This window comes from Pseudonaja textilis, chromosome Z (assembly GCF_049901715.1).
Source record: "Pseudonaja textilis isolate UNSWEBS1 chromosome Z, rPseTex1.2, whole genome shotgun sequence".
NCBI classification, from domain to species: Eukaryota; Metazoa; Chordata; class Lepidosauria; order Squamata; family Elapidae; genus Pseudonaja; species Pseudonaja textilis.
In genome coordinates, this window is record NC_142008.1 from 54,729,501 (window position 1) to 54,756,246 (window position 26,746).

The 26,746-nt window shown below is 40.1% G+C and overlaps 1 protein-coding gene across 5 annotated transcripts in view; it reads left to right on the top strand.

Annotated features, from left to right (window-relative positions):
- DNAJC13 (DnaJ heat shock protein family (Hsp40) member C13) overlaps window positions 1-26,746 on the top strand; it is a 151,803-nt gene that overhangs the window by 38,263 nt on the left and 86,794 nt on the right. For all 5 annotated transcript variants that reach the window (XR_015740156.1, XM_087916707.1, XM_087916708.1 and 2 more), the window contains exons 2-5: window positions 20,442-20,522; window positions 22,247-22,322; window positions 25,769-25,918; window positions 26,547-26,588. Coding sequence is in view for 4 of the 5 variants with exons in the window: in XM_087916707.1 (XP_087772833.1) it covers window positions 20,455-20,522; window positions 22,247-22,322; window positions 25,769-25,918; window positions 26,547-26,588 (336 nt within the window). In the remaining variant the exon portion in view is untranslated. The remainder of the gene's footprint in view (window positions 1-20,441; window positions 20,523-22,246; window positions 22,323-25,768; window positions 25,919-26,546; window positions 26,589-26,746) is intronic.

Below are 26,746 nucleotides of genomic sequence, written 5' to 3' on the forward strand. Positions count from 1 at the left end.
AAAAAAGGGAAAGAAAGAAAAAGAGAAAGGAAAAGAAAGGAAGAAAAGGGATAGACAAAGAAAAGGGGGATGGAAGGAAGGGACAGAAAAAAAGAAAGTGGGAGGGAGGGAGGAGAAAGTGAATGGGATATATTTGGAGGGAGGGAGAGAAAAATGGAGAGAGGAAGAGACAAGAAGAAAGAAAAGGGAAAGAAAAAAGAGAATGGAAAAAAGAGGATAGACAAAGGGGGGATTGAAGGAAGGGACAGAAAGAAAGAGAAAGGAAGAAAGAAAAAATAAAGGGAGAGAGGAGAAAGTGAATGAGATATCAGTCCAACCACCTGCTCCAGCAGGGTTAGAAGGAGTGTGTGTGTGTGCACGCACATGGCTGTCAAAACTCCAAAAACAGGTCAAGTAGCTCTAGGGAGGTCAGTCATAAATTAGAACACTTGCTAAACAACCGGCCATCAAGTGAGGACCACTTGTTTTTGGTTTGCCAGTCACATGACCACCAAGCCATGCCCACCCAGTCACATGACCAAGCCACGCCCAGCCAGCAAGCCACACCCAGATAGTCACATGACCAAGCCACACCCACAAATTAGGCCACACCCATAGAACCAGTTAAGAAATTTGAATCCCACCCCTGGGTGGGGGGCACTGAGGATGAGTGTTAGCACCAAGGGGACTGAAAAAGTTTGGGAAGCCCTGATATAAAGTGTATTACTGCAAAATCTGAAACACAGAAGTTATATAAGGTTCTAATGTTATGACAAAAATATGACAACTACACCTGTACAGTTCAGAATTCTATGGCTGCAACATGCTAATGTGTGGCGTCACTAAAGCACTTACAGCACATTTAACCCCTGTCATTAAGTGTAGAAGCACCATTGCGTAGACTGACAGATTCGTATAGCATGCAAGAAATGAATTACACACTTTAAACCCCAACATAAATGAAATGACAGCGGCACAATATAAAAGAATGCATGTTGATATAACATTGCCATAGCAATGTCCTCAATTTTGTCCCTATTATTAGGGCTTTATATGTCCACGATGAAAAACCAACTCTACTTTTTAGGGAGGTTGAAATATGCTCTTTCTAATGAGAATGATTTAACAGAGTTTCCAAAAGGTTTTTTTTTTATAAAAGCGGATTGAAAATACTGTATTTTGGGCATTTTTACACAAAATGTCTTTACACTCAATTTGTAAAGTATTGGAAAGCAATGGGAGAATGAAATTTTATAGTCGAAAACCTTGTGTTGCTAAGTTATTACATGCAGTTTCATGTTCATCATACTTTTCCTTCCAGAGATATAAAAAGCCAAACTTTAACCTTTTTTCGAGATGCAATATTTTCAGCCAACTTTATCTAGATGGTGATTGCTCATGAGAATATTTTTATCATTTTCTTTAATAGAGCTCAAAAAGTTGTACAAGATGGCCAAGTTTTATTCCTCTCAACAAAATATTGCCAGAGATATTACATCTCAAAGTTGCTGGAACCTGAGTAGAAGGCTTTGATATGGGGTCAAACAAATGGCTATATCTCCGCAAGTATTGCATTGGCAAACATAACACTGTACCAATGTTCATTGGGAACATGTGTGCATATTCACACAACATTTCATCAAAATCCATGATGGTTAAGCAGGGCCCCCCAGACCACTTGACATGGAATGACCCCTTTGAAAAACAAACAAAAGAACTTAAACCGAATATATCACCTTGGTCCACATTTTAAAAAAAGGTCAAACATGGTCTTCTGTAGCTCACTCATTTTCATTTTCATTTCCTTATTTGTTCATGTTCTGGAAAAGAAAAATAAGCATTCTTGCTTTATCAAGCCCCAGATTCAGAGTGAACAAGTCAAAAGGAAGAACTTATTCTTCAAATGCTAGCAAAAGAGGCCAGTGCAGTTAAAAGTGAAATCATTACTTCACAACAATCTCTGAATCCAAGTGCTTAAAAAAGGAAGTTCATTGGTGAAACTTCCTTTAAAACCTCATCAGAAAACATATATTTTTGATTAGCTCCGAAGTTCATTATAGCTGGCACTAGAGAAGGATGATTGCTGGATACCCATGTCATGGCTAACTTCTTTTCTTCAGCACTTAAGGTTTGACTCTGGTACCAAATATTGACAATGTTTGTGAGAAAAAGAGCTGGAGACAGTGTTTGTCTCATTCACTGTTTTAAATCTTGTAATTTCTGCTTGTCTGTGTGTAATGCTGTTTTTAAGTGCTCAGCCTTCCAAATTTCAATAGCATCAGCAATAAAACAACTATTTTTCTAGATTTTGTTTAAAGCTTCAGAAGTGGTTTCAGGTTGCTCAGCATATGTTCAACAATTCTTTTAAGAGAATTGAGGATTTTGGTTGTGATGGTGCCATCTATTTTTTCTCAATTTTGCTCACAAGTGATCATCAGAATAGGCCAGTTTTTTTATATATTGTTCAAAACAGTCTCCTACAGAGTTCCATCTAGCATCTTGTGGGAGTGTTAGCTTGGCTCCACCCGTTATTTTCAGAGCTGATTGCAGCAAAATAATTGTTACGAAAGTATCAGCAATTTCAGCAACATTATTCTTTGTTTCTGGGAGACAGAAATCTTTGTCTAGGAAGTACATCAAATGAGCACTACAAACATATGTTATTAGCTTGGTAGTTTTTTCATTTTTGTTCTAAATTTCTTCTCACTTCGGACACATTTGCAGCATTCTCTTTGACTAAACTGTGTACTTGACATTTGACTTTGGCAATTGGACACTGGCATTCTGGTGGGAGGGGGAGGATTGGATCTCTATATGAAGTTTCTGTTTCCTGCATTACATTGCTGTGCTGTGAGTTTCTGTTTCCTGCATTGCTGTACTGTGGGAGTGGTTTTGTTTGCACTGCTTTAAATTGCTGGTTTTTAAGTGGGAAGATTTAATTCATTTGCAAACTATTTGGCCAGTGGTCCGCAAAGCTTTGGATGAAGCCAAGCTTATAAAGCACAAGCAGACAAAAAATGAATAGAACCTAGACCTTACAAAGTGAGGGACAAAGTTTACTTTTCTACTAAGTTTCTAAATCTTTATAGCAATTTAAAAAGCTGGGCCCTAAATACATTGGATCTTTCCCCATTGTTCATATTATTAATCCTGTTGCAGTGGAATTGCAACTCCCTAAGTCATTACGCAAGTCCACCCCATTTTCCATTGTGGCTTGTTGAAATCTTAAGTCACTGTGACCACTTGCTATCCCTGTTCCATCCCCTATTATGTATGGTAGAGGGCGAACAACATTTCAAAGTTCAAGAAATTCTAGATTCTCCACTGAGCTGAAGAGAGAATCCAGGATGTGTAGTCTCTAGTTTCATAACTCTGCAGACTTGAGTTGAAAACTAAGGACACACCCCCTGGTAACGGTCCCCAATTCTTCACTCAGTCTCAACATGTTCAGACCACCCTTTAAGGGCTTGGAATAGTTAAGATTGTAGAAGAATCACCCCCTGGATTGAGCTTTTTCTCTTCGAGAGGCTTAGAGCAGGTTTGACAGCTAGCCAGCTTGCCGGTTAGCACTTTTGCTTTTTTCCACCCTTTTTTAAGTTCGCGGTTTTTTGACTGACTTTTAAAAATGTCTTTGCTGGTGGACTAGTTTTTGGAATTGTAATTGTAAATTTGGTTGGAGGTGCCCCTGAGAGCCTGTGTGGCCCAGGCTGAGGGCGGCGGGAGTCAGTGTCTTATTCAAGTCACTTTCTCCTGGTCCGTTGTTATTGATCTGTGCTAGCGTGAAAACCATGAGGTGCTTCTCCCCCTTTTCAGCGTTGGAGGCCATTTCAAATGTTTCAGGACAATTCTGCAGTTCATCTCCAGGATTGTCCCTTGGGGGAGTACTGGCCATCTGGATTGAATCCTGACCCCCTGTCCAGTCACCAGAGCACTGTGGCAGCTGTGAGATGCTTGAGACTGCCAAATTGATTCCAGTGCAGCCAGCACTGGCTCGCAAGCCTCTGATCCGTCAGGGCTTGTAGCAATTTAAAGAGTCAGCCGTTTTTTTTTTCCTTTTTGCTTTGACTCTTGCCTAAAATTGTGCTGAGGTCACCACTGCTGGGTTGCACTAGCCTTCTGAAGTGGTGGACAGAGACTGTGACCAAAGCAGACAGCTTTAGATCAAATAAATTTTGTTTTTGTTTTTCTTTTGCCCCTTTTTTCTTTTTCTCTCTCCCTGTCAATGGCAGTTATTTTTGGTGGGCTCAAAATGGCCACCAGAGGAGCTGGTCAAGAATTATCAGCTCCTCAGCAGAGTGGCATGGTGGCCTAATGGTGAAGATGCTTGCCTTTCACTTAGAAAGTCGAGAGTTCAATCCTATGTAGCAGTAGATATTTCTCGCTAAATAGGGGCTATATTTATGTGATTGTAAAAAAAAAAGGGAGTTTATTTATGTGTATATGCTTAAAGCGTAGGGAGAGAGCTGCAAGAGGATCAACTAAGTCCAGGTTTGCTGGGCTGGAGGCAGCAGCTAGGATCATAGCTAGGGCCCTAGCCCCTAAAAGATCCTCTAGGGAAGAGGATAAGTGGGCCAGACATAAACAAAAAGCCCTAGATAAGGAGGTTGATAAGGCGGTGAGAGACTCCAAGATGGCTGAAAACAGGGCAATCTCTCCTTTGCTCCCACAAGATGGCAGGCAGCAAGACCAATTGGCAGATAGACAATATTTGAATGCCTGATCTCCTGGTGGCTCAAGTACTCAGGATTTGCAGGGAAACCTCCAAATCAAGGCACAAGCTGCTTATAATAATTCTGAGCCACCACAAGGATTTTTGATTGATGTACCTGGAAGCCAAGCCTCCAGCAGAACCAGACTGCACCTGAAGCCACCTTTACCCTTACAATGGCTGGGTTGCCGCCTGAGGCAAGCGATGCCATCCTTCATGAGAGCCTGGATCTCCCAAACAGTCAAGAATTTCAGGCTGAAGTCAACCAGCTGGGCAAGCTGCCTGGTTTTGACACCAACAGAGGCGTTCCTCAGGGCAGGCTTCTGCAGAACAGCCGACCTACTTCAGAAATTGTTCTGCATCCCCTTTGGAAAGAAGCTAGTCTTATGTTTCCGAGAGGGACTTCCTTCCAGAGAGGGACTTTTCGGTTGGGGAGTCGGAGGTAGCAAGTCCCCCCTCCTTTAAGGACCTTTTCCAGCTGGTTCTCTTCAAGACTCTTCTGGTTAAGGCTAAGAGCACGGCTCCTCTTAAAAAGGACACAGTCACTCAGGATCTTCCCCCAGAGGGAGAGGATCAAGATTACCTATTCACTGAGAAAGCATCTGTGATAGATGCTGTACCTGTGTCCCAGACGTTTGTGAATGTGATTAAAAGGCAGTGGGAGCCCCCTGGGGGGGTACACTCACCCCAGTGGGTCTGAGTCTACCTTATTTAATGGGTGGTTGAGGCAACTGCAGGGTAGAATCCCACCTGAGGACCTCAGGGTGCATCAGGACTTAAATAAGATAATACCCATATCTCAATCGACAGCTGATGCCACCCTCACATCAGCCAAAATTTCTTCCAGAGCCATAGCCTCATCTGTAACAGCACTTAGCCTCATCTGGCTAAGAAATTGGCAGATGGATGCCAGAAACAAATGGAAGCTGGCATCTGCTCCCTTCAAGGGAGAGAGGACTTTTGGGAAGGCCCTGGATCCCTTTTTGATGGAAACCAGGGACAAGCAAAAGATTCTGACCTCCCAGGGGAGGTGCTTTGATCATAGGTCTCCACCTTACTACAGAAAGCCCTCCTTCAAACAAGGGGAAGCTGGGGCAAGTAGTCCCTTCTTCCAAAGATCCTCATCTCAGGCTGATAGACCGGCCTTTGTCTCCAGATGGTGTCAGAGGAAAGATGACAGAAGGTCCTTTCGGGGTTCTAACAGACCTTTTAGATGCAACAAGTGACACCCAAACCTCCTCTCCCCTAGGGGGCCTTCTTGGACTGTTCTGGCAGAGGTGAGAACAGACCACAATGGACGCTTGGATCCTGACAACTTTACAGTCAGGTCTCTCTCTGGAGTTTCTTTCCTCCCCTCCCCCATGCCTTGATGTGCTGCCCTGTCTCAAGGGACCCTTCAAAGAGGGATCTTTTTGAATCAGCGATCCACCATCTGCTGTACATTCGGGACATCCAGCAAGGAATCCTCAACTTGAAAGGGCTCAACAGGCATCTAATTTGAAGGTTCAAGATGCACTCCCTCTCTATCCTACGGGGCCTGTGGGAGGGAGATTTTTTGGCTTTGGTAGACCTGTCAGAGATCTACCTCCATGTGCCCATAGACCCCAACCACTGTCAGTTCCTGAGGTTTGGCTGTGACGGCCACCATTTTCAATACAGGGCCCTCCCGTTCAGCCTGTCATCAGCCCCATGGACTTTTACCAAGCTCCTGGCAGCTGTAGCGGCATACCTCAGATCCTTACCTATAAGGATCCAATGGTATTTGGACAACATCCTGATAGCATCTTCTTCCAGACCCCAGGCAGAGGAGGATATGATGTCAGCAATCAGGATCCTTTGAGAGCATGGGTTCTTGATAAACCTGGACAAACGCCACCTACTACCTTCGACCCGTCTCTTGCATTGGGAGGGGCTATCATAGACACTTTAACTGGCCAGGTCTTTCTCTCACAGGAGCATTGAGACAGTATAAGGGACGTCACATCACAGATCCTGTCTGCCAGAGAGGTGCCTATCATCTTACTGTCTCAACTTCTCAACAGGATGATATCGTGCATCGGGATTGTCTCATGGGCCCGCTTCTATGCCCGAACCCTGCAGTGGTTCCTGCTCCCCTACCTGAAGGCAGGCAGGGGTGACTCTCCAAGGAGGATTTGCATCCCCTTGCTGGTTCTTTATTCTCTCCATTGGTGGCAGTCCTGAGTCATGGATCAGGGTTGCTTGTACAGGGAGCCCCAGAGGATTACCATCCCCATCGACGCCAGTCTGTATAACCAGGGGCCCACCTGGGAGTCCAGGTCACAGGAGGAGCTTGCCCACAACATAAATTGGCTAGAGCTCAGGGCTGACCGCTTAGCTCTCAAGGATCTAAGGCAGGAGGTGGTGGGGAGACAGGTTCTTCTCCTCACGGACAATGTGGCCACCAAGACCCACATAAACCGGCAGGGGGGCTCTCGCTCCAGATCTTTAATGCAGGAGGCGACTCAGTTGTGTAGGTGGACAGAGAGACACCTGTTGTCCCTGCGAGCAGAATGCATCTCAGGAGTTTCCTATGTGCAAGCAGATTGATTGAGCAGGGCCACAGTCAACCAGTTGGAATGGCGACTGCATCCCAGTCTGTTCCAGGAGATGACGGAATGGTTCGGCCGTCCAATTCTGGATCTTTTTTCATCTCCGGAGAGCTCGCAGTTCCCGAGGTTCTTTGCACGGTTCCCAGCACCAGGAGCAGAAGGCGCCATCGCTCTCCGGTGCAGGCCTTCCCCCTCCCCTTCCCCTGATTCCAGGGACAATCAAAAAGGTACTGATATCATGACTCCAATGAAGAATGGACTGGAGCTGAGACAGCCGAGATGCGATATGACCCTAGTCTTTTACTTACCTTGCATTGATTGTGTTACAACGTTGGCATTATGATGAAAATTCCTCAAATTACTGACATTGACTTCCTGACAAGGCGTGGCATCCATGACTCATGGATGGATGTCAAGGGAGTGGTGTTGTAATAATGGTGTGGGGCAAATGGGGGATGGGGTGAATTGTCACGAGGGTGCATGGACTCATTGAACAGGGGATAGGCGCAGTTACCATGTTTCTTTAAGGATGTCGGATGTTAGGCAGCGAAGGCGGCCGGAAGGTGGTTATAGTAATTATGTTATTATCCAAGGTATAACATGTATAAATACAGCTCTGGGTTGCAACGAAAACCAGAGCTGACTTTAAACATAATTTGATCGCTGTTACCTGTTGTAACAAGAGACGAATAAAAACTTCACTGAAGCTACATGAGTGAGTTGGTATCTTATCATTCACCCTCTCAATATCAGATGAACATCTGACAGAGAAAGTCAGCTCTCTCCCTTCACACTGTGTAATTCCTCCGGAAGCTTCCATTCCTTTGGAATCCTAGGAGCGACGAACTATGGCTGAAGGTAAAGATGGTGAGGATGAATTGCAGTTTGAAAATGAGAAGGCGGAGGAGGAGAGCCAGCTGGAAGCTGACGGCGCTAGTGTTGTTGCCACTAATATCCCACCTGATGAAGGAACGGGAGGTTCAGGCAGAGGAACCGATGACAGTTTGCAAAAGGTGGTGCGACCAAAAACACGGCCAGGACGGAGGAGTGGGTTTGACTTAACGGAGGACATGGGGTTTCTTCGGAGTAAGCCTCCTACTCATGTCCCTGTACACTCTGACACGGTTGAGAAGTGGAGAGAAAGGAGGATAGGCGAGGGAGACAACTGGAGCACATCCCCATCCAGCCTTGGAGCTAGTACTCTTGAACTTCTCTGTGTAAAATATGGGGAATTGAGTATCAGCAGCCGTGACATCAAACATTCTTGGGGAAGCAACACAGAGAACATTTCTTTCTTTAGTTCTCTGCCCCAGGATGAAAGAGACTATACCCATAGAAGAACAACACATGACTTTTTAGCTGGGTTTGATTCCTCACTTGCAGAGGTGGTGGTGGGTTCAGAGCCCAGAAGAAGAGGAGCCACACACATGACATCTAGTGGCGAATGTTCAGAGTCCTTACCTCAACATGAACAGCAGGAACGATCTTGGGGATCCCCCAGAAGGACTGGCCGCTGGGAACAGCGCATGGTACGGGGGCCACCCCCACTGCAAACTTCTTTTGATGGAAATCCCGATTGCATAGCTTTATTTCTCAGCCAGGTAGTAAATCATTTGGAATTATATGCAATATATTACCCCTCTCAATGGTCAATGATAATAGCTATTACTGGGATGTTAACCAGAGATGCAGCAGGTTGGGTGGCAGAGTTGCATAGTGCCCATGCTAGAGAATTGATTGATGTAGAGTTATTCTTGGATTCGCTTTGTAATCAATTCGAGGATAAATGTAGAGTACAGCAGACTGAGGAAGCAATAATGGCATTAAAACAGAATGGAAGACCAGCTATTGAATATGTTAGGGAGCTCAGAAGATTGGCTGGGAAATTGAGAAGTTGGCCAGAACATCTATTGATTAGGGAATTCAGGGCTGGTTTAGATCGAGGATTACAACAGGCTTGTCTCTACAGGGGTGTGCCCCAATGAATAACTGACTGGTATAAAACTGTTGAATTAGACATAGGATTGAAGGAATTTAGAGAGAAATCTGAAGTTCCACGAAAAACTGGTTTGGTTGGAACTAATGTGGGAATAGGAAGGGGTGTGCAAGGAATTGTGGCCAAAAATACCAGGGGTCATTTAAATCTTAGGCGTTTTCATTGTAATATATGGGGACATAGGGCATTTGAATGTCCTACAATAGATACAGGATGTATGAAGCAAACAGCGAGGAGTCCTTCTGGAAATGTTTCACAAATTGGATGTAGTGGCAGGGGAGTTAGTAATCGTGAAAAACCACAGGGTGTCGCACAACAAGAATTGATTTATAAGAAGCCATTTATAATACCTACAGTGTTAGATAATGTAGGACTTAGAGGCCGATAAGGAGCATTGATAGATACTGGATGTACCAGATGTCTTAGTAGTCAACGTGTGGTCGATGAACTGCATGTGTCATTAGAACCCCTTCCTACCCCCATTAAGTTCGAGCAGGTTGATGGGTCATTGTTGGGGAAGGTACCGGCCAATTTGATGACCGTTCCTATTCGATTAGAAATTGGAGCCCATTGGGAAAAATTAAGGTTTATTGTAGTATCGGAAATGCGAGAGCCAGTTATTTTAGGTTTAGTATGGTTGGATCGTTGGAATCCCACCATTTGGTGGGAAGCCAGTTTTAGACGGTTGAGGCTTACTATAGGTCCAGAACCACCACAACAAGAACTAGAAGTTCAACAACAGAGTTCAAGGTCGGAGCCCATTAGTTTGCTCGATGAACGTAGTAGTTCCTCTTTTTCATCAATATATCAGGATTTGGCAGAAGTATTTAGTGAGATGAAGTGTGAGATTCTACTACTGCGCCGCCCAACGGACTGTGCTATTGACCTGATTCCAGGGGCAAAATTGCCAAAACCCCGGATATATGCAATGACACTGAAGGAAATGACAGAAATGCAGAACTTTCTAGACAATAATTTAGCTCGGGGATTCATTAAAGCCGGACAATCGCACATAGCTGCCCCTGTACAATTTCGAGAAAAAAGAGATGGTGGCCTACATTTCTGTGTTGATTTCAGAGGACTGAATGCAGTCTGTGTCAATAACCTGTACCTGTTACTATTAATCAGTGAGTTGTTGGCTACCTTATCAACTGGACGTTTCTTTACTAAATTAGACTTGCGCAAGGCATATTATTGGGTGAGAGTAAGACCTGAGGATAAATGGAAGACAACATTCAATTGTCCCCTCGGAAGCTATCAATTTCAAGTAATGCCTTTTCGATTTCAAGGGGGCCCCGCGGTGTTCATGCAACTTATTAATGGTGTACTACAAGAACATTTATACCATGGTGTACTGGTATATTTGGCTGATATACTTATTTACACAGAAACTATGGAAAAACACATCCAATTGGTGAGAGTATTAACTAAATTATTAAATGCCAAATTATATATCAAATTATCTAAGTGTGAGTTCCATTGTACGAAACTAGACTACCTGGGATACCAAATCTCTAATGCAGGATTGGAGATGGATCCAATGATGGTAAAAGCTGTAATGGAATGGAAAATCCCCCAAACAAGAAAACAGGTACAAAGTTTTTGGGCTTTGCAAACTTTTATTGACAATTTATACCTAAATTTGCCCACATTGCACTGCCATTAACTGAGTTGCTAAAAACAAAGAAACAAATAGAAAAACCAAAGCCAAGCCAACCAGTTAAATGGTCGGAGCAAGTTAAGAAGCCTTTGTAACATTGAAATTGTTATTCTCTCAAGCACCCATTTTACGACATCCTGACTCAATGAAGAAGTACATCATGCAGGAGGATGTGAGTGATGTGGCCATAGGGGCTGTCCTGTTACAAGAGAACGAAACCAGAGCACTACAGCCATGCACATATACATCACGGAAGTTTACTACCACAGAGAGAGGCTGGGCGATATGGGAGAAGGAGGCCTTTGCTGTAAAATGGGCACTAAGCACTTGGAGACATTTCCTGGAAGCAGCACAGGAGGTTTTTGAAGTATGGACAGATCACAGAATTTAGAAGCATTACAAAAACCAAGATGATTGTCTCCTAAGCAGGCCAGGTGGGCCCTGTACTTTAATCAATTTAATTTCAAATTAAAGTATGTACCTAAAGGACAGAATTTCATGGCAGATACCTTGTCCCGGTTGCCTCAATATCAATCAACATGAGATATTATTATTCAACCCCTAATTGTTGATAACTCATCCAAAAACGTTGGTCAAGTGACTCATTTAAAGGAAACAACCTATGACACAATACGAAATGCTACTGCACAGGATGATTGGCTGAAAAAAATTCCCATTTGTGTTCATTTAAAGATGGGATAGCTTGGAGAGGAAATAAAGTGTACGTGCCAGCCAAGTGTAGAGACGAAATACTTACAAATTGTCATGATGTAAAACAGGCAGGACATTTCGGATTTTTAAAGACATTACGTCTAACCCGCTGTCAGTTTTTGTGGCCCCAAATGAGGGTTGATGTTGAACACTGTAAAGCCATGCCATGTATGCGCAACATCTAAACCTAGAGTAGGCAAACCAATGGGACTATTGCAAACAGTATCAGAGCCAACATGTCCATGGTAAGATAGAGCCATGGATTTTATTGTTGAATTGCCAAACAGCAAGGGATTCATTGTAATATGGCCCATAGTTGACTTATTTTCAAAACAGGTGCACTTTGTCTCCTGTAAAGGCCTACTATCGGCAAGCTGATTGGCAGACATGTTTGTAACACAAGTGTATAGATTACACAGGGCTCCCAGAAGAATAATATCCGACAGGGGGTGCAATTCACGGCACAATTTTGGAAGGTATTCCTCGTTTTGATGGGTTCTTCTTAGGGAGTCAGCTTGGCATACCACCCAAGCACAAACGGAGCCACAGAAAGAGCTAATGCCATGGTCGAACAATATTTAAGATCGTATATCTCACATCAACAAAGAGAGTGGGTAAATTTATTACCATTCGCTGAAATTGCTTACAATAATGCACTGCATAGCAGTACCGGGTACAGTCCATTCTATATAGTCCATGGTATGGAATTCAGCCCAATTCCGGAGATCACCTGTCAAGAAGAAGATCCACCTGGTGTTAAAGAGTGGGCAGAAAAAATACAAGGATGTTGGAATAATGTACAAAAAGCATTAGAAAAAGCTTCCAGAGAATATAAAAATCAAACAAACAAAAAATGACAGGATATTAAACCCTTCCAGGTGGGAGATAAAGTATATCTTTCTACCAAATATATCAAATTAAAACTGAACAGCCGGAAACTGGGTCCAAAATATTTAGGCTCTTTTGATATAGTAAGAATAGTCAACGCTGTGACGGTTAAACTCAAATTACCATCATGACTAGGGCGGATTCATCCCGTTTTTCATACAAATTTACTTAAAACAAGTGTCACTAGAAACGACGAGATACCTATGAAACCAGTACGTGGAGAATCAGAACAATTTGAAATAAATAGAATACTAGATTCTAGAATACGAATACGTAATATTCAGTACCTAGTGTGATGGAAAGGGTATCCTGAATCAGAGACATCCTGGGTGAATGAGTCGGATATATGTGCAGATAGACTGAGGCAAAGATTCCACAACCTTCATCCTGATAAGCCGGGGCTGTTGTATAACCCCTATACACCGTATCCCTTTGTCTAATGTGTTCTTGTATTCTAGGCAGAATCTTGGTAGAGGGAGCTGCCTGTCACGACTCCAATGAAGAACAGACTGGAGCCAAGACAGCCAAGATGCAATACGACCTTAGTCTTTTACTTACCTTACATTGATTGTTACAACGTTGGCGTTACGATGAAAATTCCTCAAATGACTGACATCAATTTCCTGACAAGGAGTGGTGCAATAATGATGATTCATGGATGAATGTCAAGGAAGTGGTGTTGTAATAATGGTGTGGGGAAAATGGGGTATGGGGTGAATTGTCACGGGGGTGCGTGGATTCATTGAACAGGGGAAAGGTGCAGTTACCGTGTTTCTTTAAGGATGTGAGATGTTAGGCAGTGAAGGCGGCCCGAAGGTGGTTATAGTAATTATGTTATTATCCAAGGTATAGCATGTATAAATACATCTCTGCAACAAAAACCAGAGCTGACTTTAAACATAATTTGATCGCTGTTACCTGTTGTTGTGGTGTGGGAGATGAATAAAAACTTCACTGAAGCTACACGAGTGAGTTGTTATCGTTTACCCCCTCAATATCGGATGAACAGGTGACAACTGATAGAGAGGGCAGAGGTTCTGTTGGTAGTCCCTTACTGGCCCAGGCGCCCATGGTTTGCCGATCTGGTGGACCTGTCAGTCACCAGACCCTGCAGAATTCCTCTGCACAAGATCTTCCTCAGCCAGGGCCCGATCGAGCACCCAAATCCAGCTTGGTTTTGGTTGACCGTCTGGCACTTGAGCGGGTGCTCCTGAAACAGGAGTTTTCCAGAAGGGTCATTCAGACCATCCAGGCAGCCAGAAGAGCTTCCACGACCAGGATATATGACACATCATGGAGGTTTTTCAAGATGAGGCTGGTGTGCCAGTCACCTATTCGAACCTACTGCTGTGTCTGTGGCAAATGTGTTAGAGTTCCTGCAGGACGGGTTGGACAGAGGTCTCACCTCCAGTACCTTGAAGAGACAGGTGGCTGCCTTGGCCTCTGTGTTTCCGGTCAAGGACTCAACTACTCTGGCCCAAAACCCCAGGATGAAAGCTTTCCTTAGGGGAGCCACTAATTTGAAGCCACCAGTGGTCCACCGTTACCCCACCTGGGATTTGCCTAGGGTCCTGCAGGCACTGACTTCTCCATTTGAACCCTTGCATGAAGTCAGCCTTCGCCTACTCACGTGCAAGGTATCATTCTTAGTGGCCATTATTTCAGCCAGGCGTATCTCAGAGTTGGCGGCCTTATCCATGTGTGTTTTCCATGCAGACAGGGTGGTTTTGCAGTTGCACCCTACCTTTCTGCCCAAGATGAACTCCTTATTCCATCGCTCACAGGAGTTGATTTTGCCTGACTTCTGTCCAGGGCCTACCCATGCACTGGAGAGAAAATGGCACACCTTGGACGTTAGGAGGGCCCTCTGTATTTACGTCTAAAGGACCTCCTCTTTTAGGAGGACTGAAGCCTTGTTTGTTTCCTTTCAGCCATCAACTTTGGTTTGCAGGGTGACATCTTCTACCGTGGGTCGCCTGCTCAGAACCTGTATTGAGAAGGCCTATGAGTTACTGTCTCTTCCTGTGCCCAGGAGAATCCTGCGCACTCAACCAGGAGTACAGCAACCGCTGCATCCTGGGCAACACAGGCTTCAGTTCTGGACATTTGTAGAGTTTCGATTTGGCCATCTGTGACCCCATTCAAAAGACATTATAAAATTGACTCCTTTGCCTCAGCAGAGGCGCCCTTTGCAAGACAAGTCCTGCAGGGCGTTCATGTAGAAATGGGGACCTTCAACCAATCCAGTTCCCTCCCGTAGGACAGCCATCAGCCAGTTTTGGTATGTCCCATCCTGGATTCTCCCTTCGGCTCAGTGGAGAAGGGGTGCTGGTCCTACCTGAACGCTTCTTCTCAGGGGGCCAGAGGGAGAATCCAGTCCCGCCCTGTATTCTGTCTGGTCAAAGTAGGGAGGAAATGTTTTTTTCTCGCAGTATCAAATAGGCTATCTGTTAGAGGACGAGGAGCAGCTGAATTTGCTTCAACGTCGTACAGAACTGGGGGAGGGGGTGTCCTCAGTTTTCAACTTGGTCTGCAGAGCTATGAGACTAGATACTACCCGTCCTGGATTCTCCCTTTGCCCCCCCGAGAAGAAGTGTTCAGGTAGGAAATTCCGCTGAGCCAATAGATACTGAGTCAGTACCTGGTGGCTTGAAAACACCTCTTCTCACACAATGAATGGATTCACAAAAAACATGTTCATGTCCCTAAATTAATACGTATTTTTCATCAATTGTACCCTGACAAACCTCGTTGATTTTATGTTTTTTTGTCTCCCCTCTTTTTGTTTTTGTTTTTCAGGTGGGCTTCCCATTTTGCGGGGGGCAGCATGTCATATCCCATATATTTCAATTGGGATGCTGGCATTCTTGTGGGAGGGGAGGATTGGAGAGATTGCAATATGAAGTTTCTGTTTCCTGGATTGCTTTGCTGTGAGTTTCTGTTTCCTGCGTTGCTGTACTGTGGGAGGGGTTTTCTTTACACTGCTTTAAATTGCTGGTTTTTAAGAGGACAATTTAATTAATGCCTAGATCTCTTGCTATCACAAGCCTTTCAATAAAAGCTTCTTTGGGAACAACTTTAGTTTCAAGAGTCCCGCTTTCTTGCAAAGATTTGGAGAGGCAAGACCTTACAATTTTTTTCCTGCGTGTTAATGATAACTTTTGCTGCTACTTCTAGTATGCTGCTGTGTGGGCATTTCCTGAAGTATCAATTGTTTCTTCAAGGAATACATTCCCTTTTTTATTGTTATATCATTGTAGACATTACTCCGTCCATCAAGACTTAGGTTAACAATTTTACCTTCTAGACTTGTTGCACATTGCATAATTTCTTCATCATATACTTTATCCAGCAGTTTCCCTGCAACATCTAATCTACTTGATAGACTGTATCCTACTCTCAGTTGACTGGTATTAACAAAGTGTGGGTTTTCAAGCAGCAAGTCAGTGCTGTTATTTTATTATTTAAACCATGTATGCTGATTGTAAATTTATCATTGTATTAATACACTGTCCAACCTAAAAAAGGAATATTTGCATATTTCAACTCATTTCTTTTTGCAACTGTATAAAAATGGAGTGCCATGTAGTAACAATAGCAGATATATATTATTGCTTTATAGCAATACCTCGTGGCAGTCTAAAAATATGGTGAAATAGAAACAGTTCACCAATCTGAAGGTCCTTTTATTACAGCGTTTCTCATGTTGTTGTTTCATTTGGGCCACCAGGCTTTGCATCTCTTTGCTGCATTGCTTGCATTTTGCATGCTTTACCCATGGGTAGAAGAACTCCATTAAAATATTCCCAAACTGGGTCTCTTTTATGGCTTGCTGCCATTTTGCTGCTCAAAAGAGGAATAAAGCACTTCAAGCTATGTGCAGAAAGATAACAAGGTTTATAAGCTGCTTAGAAAGTTTCACTTTCATTTTTATTGCATGCCCTTCTTCCTCACACTTAGAGCCTGGTGGTACAGATGCAATTCTTTTCAAACAAACATACAGTTTGTAGTATACATAGATTTCCAAAACAATGGGATAAAGGAATTTCCTGAACTTTGCTTTATGATTTATGTCATGGTTATTGTGAAATTGTGAATTGTGAACAGAATTGTGTGAACAGATCAACAGATCAAATCTCAGCTTGCAGAGCTTGGATTCATTGAATGAGTTTACAATAAATGTAAATATTGCAGAATATATGCTACATAACTAAACTCTATTTCATGTTGAATAAACTAAATTATTAATGTATCTTAAATAGAAAACTATCTTTAGATAGATTTTTTACTCCAAAAGCATTTTATTAAAATAAATTCGATAAAAATTGAAAAAATCTGATTTAAATTTAAAAAGTCCAATTTTAATTTTTTTATTTAAAAAAATCATCTATTTTTATCCACCCTGCCTCATTCTTTCTACACTATCAAATGGAATATTATTTTTGCAATGGTCACTCACTTTTCAGTCCACATTTCTTCACCATTTGTACTTTATTGTTTTACCACACAATTTTAGGTACTTCTTTCCAGCTACCTTCAGTTTATTTTTAAGTTTTACATGAAATATTGAGTTCTCACTTCTATATATCAAAGTAGGCAGAGGCACTCTTTAATGCATTGCCATATTTGTTTCCTTTAACAAACATTTCTTTCGACTCTACCTACATTTGAAAATATTAAAATTGGTCTATCCTTTAGCACAGGGGTCGCCAACCTTTTGGACCTCAGGGACCACCAAACTCATAATTTTAAATCCCAGTGATTTCAACTGTGATTATCCTAGATTGTTAGATATATAAATATCCATACTAAACATATTTTTATATATTGATAATTATTATATATTATCTCTATTTACTGGGTTCAATAAGCAAAGTTGGTAATGTCAAATTGAAGGATTGGGAGAATAGTGAAAGATAGATAAATTTCTTATTACTTATACATACTCATATTAATCTGATATGACATAGACTGTTGTAGATTATTGAAGTGGAAAGGAAAATTAATGATAGTATTGAAAGGTATTTTTAGAACCTTAAAATTATCAAATACAGCAACAATCACAGAAGCAGGGAAAAAAACAACACCCAATCCATCATTGACAATTGCATCCCCATTGGGTCAGTGTTCAATTGAAGACCTGGTGAGTTCTGAAAAAGCAAGCTCTACCTTAAACATGCAGACAATACAAATGACTCTTATAACAATACAGGAAATGATGAAAACCCATGAAAAAATAGCAAGAAATCACGAAGACTTCAAAAATGAGATGGTGGAAATGAAAGGTGAGATACGCAAATTAGATGATAAGATAGGGACAAAGCAATAGACAAGAATGAACAAAAACTAAAGACAGAAGAAACTAAGGTGGAACAAACTGAAAAAAGTGGTCACAGTGGAACAGAAGCTGATGGCGGCAAACAGGAATTTAGAGAAGCAATCGTCCACTTAAGAATTGGAGAGGGTTTCCTTCTTCCTGATGTTTCAAAACATGCCTGAAGCCAAAGATGAAGATTTGTTGAGAGTTATGTCAGAATTGTTGGCAGAGACATTGCAGAGAAGCAAACAAGAGGTGCAAAAAGAAATAGATGAGGTATATAGAATATATACTAATTACACAAGACAATACAAGTTACCGAGAGAGGTCCATATAAGATTCTTTAGAAAAAAGGCAAAGGATGGAATTTATCAAATAACAAGGGATGAACCACTGACTTTTAAGGGAAAAGAAATACAAATGCTGAAGCAAATCCCAAGGAGAGTGAGAGCACAGGGAAAAGATTATAAGTTATTGGCATCACAATTGGTTAAATATAATGTGCTTTTTAGATGGCTCATCCCAGAAGGAATGTTAATAACCTGGCAAAAAAAGAAATTCAGAATAGACAACTTAGAGAAGGCACAAGAATTTTTTGACCTCTGTATAGCGGCCAAGGAATATCAAGGAAGCAGAGAAAAAAATTGAAAGCAGGAGTCAGAAAGAACAACAGAAAGAAAACAAGAAGAAAAAGATGAGAAGAAACTGAATGATTTAAAAGGGAAGGCACAAGAACAAGACCACTGAGGGAAACAAACACAAATAGATGCCAGCAAGTTGTATATAGGAAATAAGATGGAAGAGGAAATTAGGATGCTCTCAATAAATATTAATGGATTAAATTCCCCAGCAAAGAGCAAGCAAATATTAGCTAAATTGCAGAAATAAAAGATGGATATCACATGTCTACAAGAAGTACACATCAAAAAACAGCATGGCAAGTGTTTAGAACTAGCAAAGCTTGGAAATCTTTATCTCTCTCTCACACACAAAAGAGGAACACTGGTATATATCAAAGAATGATTAAGAAGAGAAAATGATATCCAAAATATACAACCTTCTTTTGAACTTTAAAATAGAAAGGGAAATTGTAAAATAAAGAATGATAGCTTTGGTGAAAAATTTGGGATATAATATTGAATTAGAATATTTGGAGAAAATGTGGGGGGAAAACTATATAAGAAAACACATACAAAATGTTTTATAAATGGTATTTACCCCCTACCAGATTGGCAAAGATGTTCCCAACCAGGAACCCAAAATGCTGGAAATGTAAAAACAAACAGGGCACCTTCTTCCATATGTGGTGGACATGTTTGGAAGCCAAAAGCTATTGGAGTAGAATCCATAAGTGGATAGAGGAAATAACAAAACAAAAAATTGAATTCAGGCTGGAACTGTTTTTATTGGGAATATTAAGGGGGAATCATATGAAGACAGACATATATATCATTTTACATATAATAACTGCAGCCAGGATTGTGTATGCACAGTACTGGAAACAAGAAAATATACCTTCTGAGGGGACAGTGATAAGAAAGATTCTGGACTGCGTGGAGATGGACAGGCTGACTGACCCTAGAGCTAAAAGATAGAAGTGAAACAGTATTATTTGATCTGGGACGCCTAGTATGCATGGTTCGACCATAGACACGAGTAACAAAAGTAACACAATAATTAACATATGAATATGAATGTCAATGATGCTGTAATGTTGAAAGTGTTAATCTGTTATAAATTGTTGGAAAATGTCTAATAAAAAGTATTTAAAAATAATAAAAAGACAGTGTTCACTTTAAATAGTAAATGAAACATTCACTTGAAGTTGCCCTTTTTGAAATAGTTGTTAATTATTGTTCAATTATTTTTATTAGGTTTTTTACAAAATAAAAAATACAAATTTAAAGAAAAAGTAAGGTAAAAGAAAAGTGATAAACACAAGAAAGTAAGTGAAAAGACCAAAAAAGAGATATTATTTAATTCTTTCTAAGGTTACAGCCCAGCTCCCTTTTTTCATATTTTACCTTTTTTTAATTGTCTGACATATAAGTCACAAGTTCATTTTTTTTTCTGCAAAAAATCCATAAAGGTTGTTTCACTAACAAATGTATTTGTTGTCTTTTCCCTAATCAAACAGTCAATTTGCTATCTTTGAAAATTCTATCATCTTCACCAATCATTCCTCCATTGTAGGTATTTAAGTCTTTCCACCTTTCTGCACATCATCAATTTTCTGCAGTTACCATGTATAAAAAAACCATTCCTAAGTGTTTTGTAGTTGTCTGTCTATTAGTCCCGAAAAGAGAAGTTCTGGTTTCAGATGAATATTAATCTTTAACTTTCTCTTTATAACCCAAAACTTTCTAAACTTTTCAACAAATCCACCAGACATGATAAAGAGATATTTTTCACATTTCCAACATAGATTTGACATACATTTATACTTTCTGGAAAGTTTTTATGATGTCTGTCCAAAAGTATATTATTTTGTAAAAATGCACTTTTAAATTATAGTGTAAATTTCAATCTTTTCAGCTATTCATCTATATATTGTGACCAAATTCTTAGCTCTTGTTATTATACTTTTACAATATTAAGATTTTTTGTTACAGGTTGTAGCACAAAATGAACATAATTAGGGAAAATAAAGATTTGGCCTGCTTTTATACAACAAAGCATTCATGGAGAGGAAGGTAAGTAACCTAGCTATGAGCTGAAATTTTTGTTTTGAATTGTCAGCACATGTTGGGAAATATTCAGCCTGGCAAGGAAGAGGGTTCAAGTGTAGAGTAGCCTGGAGTCATACACAACTGCAAAAAGGTTAAGACTAAGCCAAGTTCCTTGAAACCTTATCTACTTGTTCCAGATAAGCCTCGACAATAAAAGATAACTCACAATTTGCTTCCAACAAGTTGCTGTGCGCAGTCTCCCTTTTTAAACACTGTGTTCCCAGCTGCAGCTAATGAAGGGAATCAGGACCCTTTCCTCCCCCATAAGCCACGCAATTCACATTGCTCCCTTCTCTGTTCCTCCCTGAGTGCCCTAGGATAGAGGGGATAGGCCTGGATCTTCCTCTGAATTCCTTCTGCCTTGCTCTACCTCTCCCCTGCTCTATCCACCCGGACTTTGCCCTTCCCCAGTTTCTTCCACAGCCATTCCCTGTCAGCTGCTCTGCTTCCTAGTTTCTCCCACACTCCTACTACCTGTCAGCTGCTCGGTTTCCCCCTTGGAATCAGATTCCGACAGGAGCATGACATGTGTTTTGTATATGGACATTAATTCACCCCCCCCCCCTTTTTTAATATTGGTGGCAATTTATTTCAGATAATTATTACAACTGTTTGTATTCTTTCTATTCATTTTTTGCATGCCTCTTGAAAAAGAATTATCAGTGTATAATAGCCTGATTAACATTTAATATTAAACTGAAATATTTCCCTATCAGATAGGATTCTACCAGTTTGGACCTGTTCGGTAGAACCGGTTGTTACAATTTTGTGCAGTTTGGAGAACAGACAAATCGTGCCTCTGGCTGGTCCCTCTCCGACCAGTCAGTCCTTATCGCGCATGCACGACATAGCTGACTGCATTCTCCCCCGCCCACCCAGCCCAGTCTCCTTACAGTATTTCTTTTCTCTCTCTCGACAATCAGCTGTTCTGATGATCAGCTGTACCAGGATCCCCCTCGCTGTCTTACTGCTGCGCCCAGGAGGCTTCCCTGAGGCCCAGGAGGCAAAAGGGGGTGCGCGGGGGATGCTGGTGCTGCTGCAAAAAAGAAGCCACGCCTACCCAATCACATGGCCACACCTAGCTACGCCTACAGAACTGGTAGAAAAAATATTTGCATCCCACCCGTTTCCTATTGTTGAATAAACTATAGTGCCCTAGTTTGGAAATAAAATTAAGTTGTGGGTAGATTCACATATTATCTTAAGTGAAAACAGGCCATATTGTAATTACTATTATAGTATATACTTACTATAAAATAAATGTGATAATTTTAATATTGTATAATTTCTATATCATAATATATTTTTGCTCATTAGATTTTTAACCTACCTTTATTACTTTATAAGAAACTCAAGGCAGCAAACATATAATTCTCTTTCCTCCTATTTTTTCCATAACAGTTCTGTGAGGTGAGGTGAGCTGAGATAGAATGAATGAATGGCCCGAAGTCACCCAGCTAGCTTTCATGCCTGAGACAGTATTAGAACTCTAGTTTCTAGGCCAGCATTTAACACTGCATCAAACTGGTTTTGATAAGATTATGAATCTTAGCAGCAAAACTTAATAAATATAGAACATAAAAATAAGCTGTATACTTTTATATAGTCTAGAAGTAAAGATAATAATAAAGGTAACATTCTGTATATTTTCATGTAAATCAAAATCCTTGTTTCTCATGCTAATATAGGTATAAACGAGTCTTTTCAGTTGGAACTCATGGCATCACAACATACAATCCTAATACATTAGAAGTTACAAATCAGGTAATGAAAAATAATATATTCCCCAAAAGTTAGTATATATCTTCTGTGTGGAAGTGATTCTCTCAGAGAATGAAAAGAATATTGTCTCAGTTGCATGAATTAATAAAGGTAAAATGAATTTATGCTGTTTGATATATATTCAGAATAATTAACTTCTTTTAAAAAATGTCTAGTTAGAAAAATAGCAGCATATATTTTATGACCATTTAGCTCTAAGCGGGAATACTGAATTATGGAGTTGGATTACCAGTATTACTTAAAATAGATAAAAGATAGAGTTGGTTTTATGGGATTAGATGATAATAATTGCTAATTATTAAAGTGATACTTCATATTTATTAACTTTAATTTCTTAGTTTTCATCCTGCTTTGTGGAGTTTATTTGCAACTTTATGTATTTTAAATTAGTATAATTTGCAGTTTATTTTATGCATGATGGCTTAATATTTCCTTTGTAGAGCTGTAAGATTCATATCAGTGCTTAAAAGTTTGTGAATCCTTTTCAGTGTCCAATATTTTTGCATAAATACAGCCTAAGATTCTGTTCTCCACACTAGTCATAAAACTAAATAAGGGGGTCCAATTAAAACAAATGAGTGAAAATATTATTATTATTCATTTATTGAGGAAAATGGTCCAAAGCTACATACCTCAGGTGTGTAGCAAAAATATGTAAACCTTTGCTTTCAAAAACTGGTGTGTGCCTATTTTGGCAGGGGTGGGATTCAACCAGTGTTACTACTGGTTCGGTGTAATAAACCTTAAGCTATGCTGCCCAGACAGCTGATAAACGCTGCGTGCAGATGCATAGCGTTTGGAAAGCCACTTTTTAACTGCTTTTTCAACCTCAGCTGTGCCGCGCAAAGCAGCTGAAGTTGAAAAAGCAGGAAATAAAGGACAGGTAAGAGCCCGGGCGGGCAGGTGGGCCAAACAGCAGCAGACACAGAACCGGTTCGGTGTCTGCTGCTCTTCAGAGCTACCGGTTCTATAGAGCCAGGCAGAACCAGTAGCATTCAACCCCTGTACCTTGGGCAGCAGTAATTGGAACTTCAGATTCTAAAATATAATAACTGTTGATCAGTCCTGTACATTGGCTTAGAGGAGTTTTAGTCCCTTTACTTCTTACAGAGCAGCTTCAATTCAGGGATGTTGCTTGGTTTCCTTGTGTGAACTGATTCTTTCAGTTCCTGCAACATTTCTCTAGGTCTTTGATTTGGCAGTTCCAAACATTAACTTTCCTTCTCCTTTAACCATTCTTTGGCCACTCAACTTGTGTGATTTGGTCATTGTCTTGCTATATGGCTCATTTTCTCTTGAGCTTCACAGATAGATACTCTGATAGTCTCCTGTAGAATTTGCGGGAACAGTTCCCTTAAAGATGACAAACTGTCTTGCTCTAGTGGCAGAAAGCAAGCCCAAACAGAATAATAGAATAACAGAAGTGGAAGGGAACTTACATGCTATGTTCTTTGAATGATCTGGGTTACTTGACCACTCTTGGGGAGCGTTATTGAATTGTCTCCATTTATACGTAGTTTGCCTGACAGTGGAAGTCCATACTCTTTGGAAAGAGGTTTATAATATTTCCCAGCCTGTTTTTCAGAGGAGAACAGAAATCTGCTTTGTTCAAGTCTTAACACTTTGAATAGAATAGAATATTTTATTGGCCAAGTGTGATTGGAAACACAAGGAATTTGTCTTGGTGTAAATATTCTCACTATACATAAAAGAAAAGATACATTCATCAATAGTCGAGAATTATAAGGTATGACACTAATTGATAGTCATAGGGTACAGTAAGCAATCAAATCATACTAGGAAACAGTCTATAGATCGTAAGTATACAAGCGACAAAGTTACAATCATACAGTCACAAGTGGGAGGGGATGGGTGGTTTATGTCCAGGATGTGAGGGGTCTGTAAATATTTTCACAGCCCTCTTTTTGACTCATGCAGTATACAGGTCCTCAATGGAAGGCAGGTTGGTAGTAATTGTTTTTTCTGCAGTCCTAATGATCCTCTGAAGTCTGTGTCTGTCCTGTTGGGTTGCAGAACTAAACCAGACAGTTACAGAGGTGCAGATGATAGACTCAGTGATTCTCTCTGTAGAACAGTATCAGCAGCTCCTTGGGCAGTTTGAGCTTTCTGAGTTGGCGCAAAAAGAACATTCTTGGTTGTGATTTTTTGATGACGTTTTTGATATTAAGTGTCCATTTTAGGTCATGTGATATAGTAGAACCTAGAAATTTGAAAGTCTCTACTGTTGATACTGTGTTGTCTAGTATTGTAAGAGGTGATAGTATGGGAGGGTTTCTTCTAAAATCTACCGCCATTTCTACGGTTTTGAGTGTTCAGTTCCAGATTGTTCAGTGACACCACGAGGCAAGTTGTACAACCTCCTGTCTGTATGCGGATTCATCATTGTCTCGAATGAGACCAATCACTGTTGTTTGATAGTGAATCCCAGAATTCTGTTCTTTAAATAAAGCAGAACTCCCAGTCACATATGTTTATCATCCTCTAGATTGAAACACATGATTTTAAATTTCTTCTTCAAATGAACTGATAATCCTAGAGGTTCAAATACTTTAGCCACGCTCAGATAAGTGGCTTTTTTTTCCCAATAAATAATGTTTTTGACTCATTATATTTGGTTCTCTTTATATAGTTTTAGGACTTACATGGAGAACAGATAACATTTTATATCATATTTATACAGAAATAAGAAACAAACAATGAAGCATCACTGTAATTAAAATGTGTAGGTTATACATACCACATTTCCATATTAACTCATGTAAAGTTAATATCTTTCATAATAATTAAACATTTGGAATAATGAGAGTACCATGATTGGATACCAAATCAATATCCAGTATGAAATCATTAAAGAGTCTGATGTTAGGTGGCCTAACTAGGTAAAATTAAAAAATGATTGCAGTGATTAGATTTAGAATTAAATGTTTTGGTAATTTGAGAATTTGAATCATAGCTGTCTTTCTTATTAAATAGAACAGTCAATTATACAAACAGTACTAATAAATGCAATGGAAATTTATTTTGCTTGGCTATACAGCTTTGGGAAATATTAATTGGGAGCCTGAAATTTCATAATAGGTGTCTGGAGCTTGCAACACAATAAGACACTCATTGAAATATTTTACCATCCTTCTAATGGCCTGCAATTGCAATTCACATCAGTATTTCAGAAGGAACAATTGTCTCTATGTTCACCTTATAATAAGTCACATTTTAAAGCTAGTAGCTTGTAATGGCAATATATAAGACACTGGGATAAGATTTTATTTATGTTTAGGAAATAGTTAATTAAAAATGTGTTATATTATCATGTTAGGGAAATCTTTGAAATAGTACATGTTGATGTAAGAATTCATATTCTGTAGGGATAAAATTGAATATTCTCAGTTTGTGATTTCTTGACTTAGTGGCCATATGGAGACATTTGTAGCATCAACCCTGTTGGAAAAGGACAAGGAACAGAATTCAGCCTCACATTTCGTAAAGGAAGTGGGAAAAAATCTGAGACACTTAAGTTTTCTACAGAACACAGAACAGAACTTCTTACAGAAGCACTGGTAAGATTTATTGATTTAAAGAACTGATTTTTTTGTTACTTTGCACTATATTTACAGCTATAAATAATATGACATGCTCTTGCACATGCTAAAGACCATTATTTTTTATTTATTTTAATTTTTCATACATTTCTCAAGTTCTAATATAAAATGCATATTTTATTAATGCAGCTTTGGATACAGATCATGTGCTTCATATTTTATTTACATGAAGCACAGATTAGTCCTACTTTAAAAAATCAGACCACTGAGGTAACTTGAGCTGAGAGAAAATGACTATAATTTTAAAGTCACCAGAAAATTCTAGGGCTGAGAGGTCTCTGTCTTTCTTGTTCAGTGGCTTGACCAATCTTAATAATATTGGCTTTCAATTATTTGAGAGCTCTCAAAGGTGAGCAGTTGAAACCAATAATATGGTTTGTTTGTTTGATTTTGAATTAATGTGATATATGAAACCAGCTATTCAAACATGATTTGAATTAATATTATACATGAACCAAAGCTCTGGCTTATCTAGCAAGCCATGGCTAAAATGAACATTGGTTTATGGCACATATTTCCCCACATAATATAATTTCTTTGTGCATCTTTTGTTGATTACTTTCTTTTCCTTTTCTTTCTGTCTCAGCGATTTAGAACTGATTTTGCTGAAGGAAAAATCACAGGAAGGGCAAGTATTTTTTATGTTTTGAATAAGAAAATAAATTATTACTTGCTTAGATTTCCTTTCATGCTGAAGTTTTCAAATAGATTAGATTAAATTAGATTAGAGTGTGTGTGTGTGTGTGTGTATGTATACACACACACACACATACACGCATGTGCGTG